The sequence below is a fragment of the Pteropus alecto genome, unplaced genomic scaffold (genome assembly GCF_000325575.1).
Source record: "Pteropus alecto unplaced genomic scaffold, ASM32557v1 scaffold98, whole genome shotgun sequence".
In the NCBI taxonomy this organism is placed as follows: Eukaryota; Metazoa; Chordata; class Mammalia; order Chiroptera; family Pteropodidae; genus Pteropus; species Pteropus alecto.
The window spans coordinates 20,836,602-20,842,655 of record NW_006443570.1 but is presented as its reverse complement, the minus strand read 5'-3'; the positions used below and the strand labels follow the sequence as shown (position 1 = coordinate 20,842,655).

The 6,054-nt window shown below is 40.6% G+C and overlaps 1 protein-coding gene across 1 annotated transcript in view; it reads right to left on the bottom strand.

The window, feature by feature from the left end:
• EFCAB5 (EF-hand calcium binding domain 5) overlaps nucleotides 1–6,054 on the bottom strand; it is a 104,672-nt gene that overhangs the window by 7,869 nt on the left and 90,749 nt on the right. The window contains exon 23 of the mRNA XM_025041615.1: nucleotides 3,269–3,365. Coding sequence (XP_024897383.1) covers nucleotides 3,269–3,365 — 97 coding nt within the window. The remainder of the gene's footprint in view (nucleotides 1–3,268; nucleotides 3,366–6,054) is intronic.

Below are 6,054 nucleotides of genomic sequence, written 5' to 3'. Positions count from 1 at the left end.
GGTGACTGCCTCACTCTAAAGGTGACACAGATGCCTAGAATGCTGCCAGAATATAAAATACCCCTTTCTAGAAATACAAATCAAAATCACAATGAGATATCATGTCACACCTGGCTGTGATCAAAAAGACAGGTGTTGGTGAGGATGTGAAAAAATTACAAGTGTTGGCAAGAATGTGGAAAAACGAGAATGCTTGTGCACTATTGGTGGGAATGTAAATTGGAACAGCCACTATGGAAAACAGTATGGAGGTTCCTCAAAACATTAGAAATAGAACTACCATATGATCTAGCAATTCCACTTTTGCATATATATCTGAAGGAAATGAAATTGCCATTTCGAAGAGATAGTTGCACCCCCTTGTTCATTGCAGCATTACAATAACCAAGACATGGAAACAACCTAAGTGTCCATTGACAGATGAATGGATAAAGAAAATAAATGTAGTACATATATATAATGGAATATTATTCCACCATAAAAAAGAAGGAAATCGTGCCATTGCAACAACATGGATGGACTTTGAGGGCATTATGCTAAGTGAAATAAATCAATCAGACAGAGAAAGACAAATACTATATGACCTCACTTATATATGGAATCTAAAAAAACCAACTCATAGAAACAGCGAACAGATTGGTAGTTGTCAGAGGCAGGAGTTGGAGGGTGGAGAAAATGGGTGAAAGTGGTCAAAAGGTACAAACTTCTAGTTATAGCATAAATAAATTCTGGGAGTGTAATGTACAGCCTTGTGACTATAGTTAACAATATTGTATTGTTTATTTGAAAGTTGCTAAAACAGTAGATCTCACTAGTTCTCATCACAAGAAAAAATATTGTAACTATGTGTGGTGATGGATGTTAACTAAACCTATTGTGATGATTATTTCACAGTATATACATATATCAAATCTTTATGCTGTATACCTTAAACTAATACAATTTTATATGTCGTTATTGCAATAAAATTGGGAAAAAATAAAATGTACCTTTTCTGAACATTAAAAAAATACTTCTTTTCAGAACTAGGATGAAGTGGGGTAAAAATTGGCAGCAAAAGCCCTAAGAAAGTGCGGGCATATCAGCCCTAATTCTATTTTCTTGGCAAAATTGTTAATTTGGAAGGCTTGGTGGATTAGAAGCTATGCTAACTTGCATTCCCTCCCCATTCTGGGCAGAACCTACAGATACTATTGGTAGCATTTCATACTGGCTGGGGTCACTGAGTAGGGGCCTTACTTAATGCTACTAAAAGGCTCAGATAAACTTATAGCAACAGATTGCAATGCTGGAAGACTCCTCTCTTTCTGGCACAAAGGAAAATGTGCCTTAAAGAGTTCCCCTGTCTTTCTCCAAATGAGAACCTTAGAATTTCCTGAGATGACTGCGTCTGAAGGAGAGAGGGTTGGTATCTGGGTAGCTGATGAACTGTCTTGATTGCTGCAGAGGCTGTGATAATGCTAAAGACATAGTGGTGGTGGTGGTAGGGGAGTCTAAGGGATATTGGTTTCTGGCTGAATCTAGTTTTGTTAACTGCAGTTGGTATTCTTGCCACCTAAGAACACTGTTGGGAAAGAGAAAGTGGTAGGGAGCAGTGGAGATCAAGGGTGCTCAGGAATCAGCACAGATGAAAGGGAAGGCAAGCAGAGGAAACAAATCTGCATGTTTTCTGTATATGACAACAAGAGGTAATTCTGATAAGCAAATCAAAAGTGGAGCCTGAAGAGATTTCTTTGAAGCATTGGTACAATACCACAGATGCCTTTGTCTGGAGATGGGCTTATTAAGGGGAGCATCAGTCTAAGAGGACACAAGTGACCCTGACAGCAGAGTCTGGATCTAGGCCAAGAGGCTGGCAGATTGGGTGGGGACCAAAGTGGATAGGGGCTCAGGAAAAACGTCAGTTCAACAAACTGGTCATACATAGAGGGTGGTGAATACTGGGGCTCATGATGGGGACTAACTCTACTCCAAAAGGAAGAGCAGCAATGAAGCATTGACATAGAAAACACTTCAGGATTTTCAAGTCTTCAGTGAACAGTAAAGTATAGAGCAAGTATATGCAAGTATATAGTGAACAAGTAGTCATTTTCATTGTTGCTGTTATTGTTTCCCTTGAATCACTTCCTTAGAAGTGATACCCGTAATACCTATGAATCCAGAGGCTCCCATGAATCAGCCCAGAGTGATGAGGCTACAATAGAAGCCATTCCAAATAAGAATTCTAATCTTTACTCACATCACTCATAGTCCACATTAACTCATGTTAACTTTTATTTGAATCTCATGTTCTCTCTTATTCTCTAGCACTCCTAAACTTATGGAACTATCTTGCCTTCCTAGGCAAGGAGATCTCTCTCATCCATGCACACTGGCTTGCTGTTATGTGCTTCCCCTGTACTACATGCATCCACTGCCACAGACACCTTGAGGAGTGTGGTGTCTTCCTCTGGGTTGCCTTTTCCTTCCTCTTGTCTGAGGGTCTCTGGTTTTGAGCCTCATGGATCATTTTATATCACATAAGTCCAGAAACCCTTCTGACTTGGTCTAGAGTCTCCACAGAGAGTAGGAGAGGGATGAGGAGAGGGACAGGTTTAGTGAGAAATTTCTACAGAGCCATTTTCCCAATTAATAATTAGTTTTTCATAAATAACAAAAAAGAAACAAACTTTAATATTTATTCCTTACTGCTCCATTCACATAAACAACCTGAGGTCTCTGGGATAATACGCACCTGTGGAGGAATGTGTGCTTGTATATGTATATTTACTCTCATATGTGGCTAATTTTCTGTGGCCAAAGAGCTCATCACCTTCTCCAATCTGGGAGCCTCTGCTCTCAATTTTTTTTTTGATTCTCCTCCTCCAAAAAGCCTACATTATTTGTCTATAAAGACTCATAATCTAATATTTTCTTTGATTCTTCATTGAAACTAAAGATAATAATAGTCCTTTTATTTAATGCTCTTGTTTCTTATCCTCACTGGAGCCCCTATTCACTTTTGTTTTTTAATGAATAATGCACATGTAATTAATAAGTGGAACATAAACGTGCTTCTGAATTCTCACATGTGTGGCATAGGAAGTCACTTTGGGGAATGCAGTAGATTGTATGTAGGGTCCCTCCTTTTAAAAGGCTATAACCAGAACTATGTTTTTTCCTAATTGATGAATTGATGAGCCACTTGCTTTACTCAAGTATCTCTGAATTGCAACTGCTTTTTATTGCTGTTAGTATATATTTAGAACATAATTCAGTGAAAATTTACCTCCAATATATTCATCAATGAGCTTTAAATTAAGTCTCACATGCTCAGCAGTTGGATCAAAGGAACAAATTTTCTCGACTAAGCGTCTGTTAACGTACTGTGAACAAAAAACAAAAGTTATGAAATCATCGGCAAGTGAAACTACAGTACCCAATTCACCAGTTTACATAATTTTATTTATATAAATTTGAAAACAGGCAAAACCAATTTAAAGTGTTAGAAGTCAGACTTCTGGTCACCCTTGGGGTAAGTGTGTGGGGCTGGGGAGGGCAGTAGGAGAGGGTACAAAGGAAGGCTTTTTGGATACTACTAACGATGTTTCTTGATCTAGGTGCTGGTTATAAATGTTCATTGTGTAAAATTTATTGCATTTGGACACTCATGATTCATGTAATTATGATTTATATACCTAAACTTGTGTGGGTTATTTTTAATAAAAAAAGAGTACTTATAAAAAAAACAACTTACCACTGTTTCTGGTCCAGATGGTAAAATAGGTAATGCTGTGCTCACCTCCTCCCACAACCACATTAGAATTACAAATAATTACAGAATTACAACAAAATTACAGACCAACCATCATTGAGAGTCACCTTAAGTCTAGCTGAAGTCCTATAACTAAGGATATATAGAAAAAGCTAAATTGAGACTGATAGAAGGAACAAAGATGAAGAACAAGCTGGTCCTACACCCACACGCAGCACTTACAAATAGAGAGGGATATCTCAGCTGCAGAGTTCCCCCCTGAGGAGCAAGCAGTGCCAGCTCTATACCAGGATCCCCAGCCCAGTGTTCCAGGGCCAGGAAGAGAAGTCTCCATAACTTTTGGCTGAGGTTATGGCTGAGTGAGATAGAGGGAAGATGGAGTCCCAGGCATTCCTCTTAAAGGGCCTGCACATGAACTTACTTAATGACGGACTCACTTGCTCTGAGCTCCAGCACTGGGGAAGCAGCTTGAAAGGTACCAGGGACATACCATAAGAACTGAATTGTCTGGTTTCAGGGTAAGAGTTGGAGGGGCAGCTTCCTCTCAAACAAAAGTGCTGGCAGAAGTCATTGTTCCTTTGTTGAGCCCTCCCTTCATCCAGATTGAAGACATAGATGGATGCCATATCTGAGTCTCCATCAATCTGGCTAATACCATTTGGCCTACTCAAGTGATTCCGTGAGAGCCCGCCCCACCCAACTTGTGGGCATACCCAAGCTGCTTCCAATGGCTTTTCTATACAAACAGCCTGTCTTGGCTCATACTGTGGACTTTACTAAAATCTCTTAAAGATTCACAAACCCCAAACATGCAGCAGCTGGTCTCAACATGCCCTGTACCTCTTTCTAAGCAGCTCTAAGCCCAGCACAAGTGGCAATCATCTGTAGATCACTTTGTAGCTCATCCAAATGGCCCCAGGCAGGGCACAAGCAGCAGTTGACCTTGGCCTACACAAGAGCCCCTCCTGAGAGGCCCCAGAACCAACACCTCTGGTGGCCAGCTTCAGACTACACTAGAGCATCACCCAACAACCTCCACAAGACACACTCCCAAAGGGTAGACTGGGCAGGCACCAGAGCCCTGCTATAGTGAATCCTGCTCCATAGGGTCGGCCCCTGCACAACAGCTCCTCCACTGTAGATGTGGCCAGTCCTCACAATCAATCATCCTGAGGGTCAGTCCCTCCCATTGACATGCAAATAGCAACCAAGGCTCAACCGCAACAGGAGGACACACACAACTCACACAAGGAACACACCTGGAGCATCTGGTTCAGGTGACCAGGGACACCGTACCACTGGTCCCCACAGGATACCTGCCATTTAAGACCACTCTATCAAGACCCGAAGACATAGCAGCTCTACCTAATAAAAACACAGGGAGGCAGCCAAAATGAGGAGACAAAGAAACATATCCTAAATAAGAGAACAGAACAAAGCTCCAGAAAAAGAACCAAACAAAATGGAGACAAGCAATCTACCAGATGCAGAATTCGAAACATTGGTTATAAGGGTGCTCAATGATCTCAGTGGGAACTTCAACAAAGAGATAGGAAACCTAACAATCAAGATAGGAAACATAAAAAGAACCAGTCAGAAGTGAAGAATGCAATAGCTAAAATGAAGAATAAATACATTAGAGGGAATCAACAGTAGATGAGATGAAGCAGAGAACCGAATCAGTGATTTGGACAATAAGGTAGCAGAAAACACCCAATCAGAAGAGCAAAAAAAAAAAAAAATCCCTCCCCCCTAAAAATGAGGATACTTTAAGGGGTCTATGGGACAACATCAAGCCTACCAACATTTGCATCATGCGGGTACCAGAGGGAGAAGAAAGAGAGCAAGGAACTGAATACTTATTTGAAGAAACAGTGACATAAAACATTCCTAACCTGGAGAAGGAAATTGACATACAAGACCAAGAAGCACAAAGAGTCCAAAACAAGATGAATCCAAAGGGGCCCACATCAAGACACATCATAATTAAAATGCCACAGATTAAAGACAAAGAGAGAATCTTAAAAGCAGTGAGAGAGAAGCAGTTAGTTCCCTACAAGAGAGCTTCCATAAGACTGCTAGCTGACTTCTCAACAGAAACTTTGAAGGCCAGAAGGGATTGGCATGAAATAGTCAAAGTGATGAATAGTAATGACCTACAACCAGACTACTCTACCCAGGCAAGCTATCATTTAGAATCAAAGGACCGATAAAGAGCTTCCCAGACAAGGAAAAGCTAAAGGAGTTCATCAACACCAAACCAATATTAGAAGAAATGTTAGAAGGACAAAGGAGGAGGA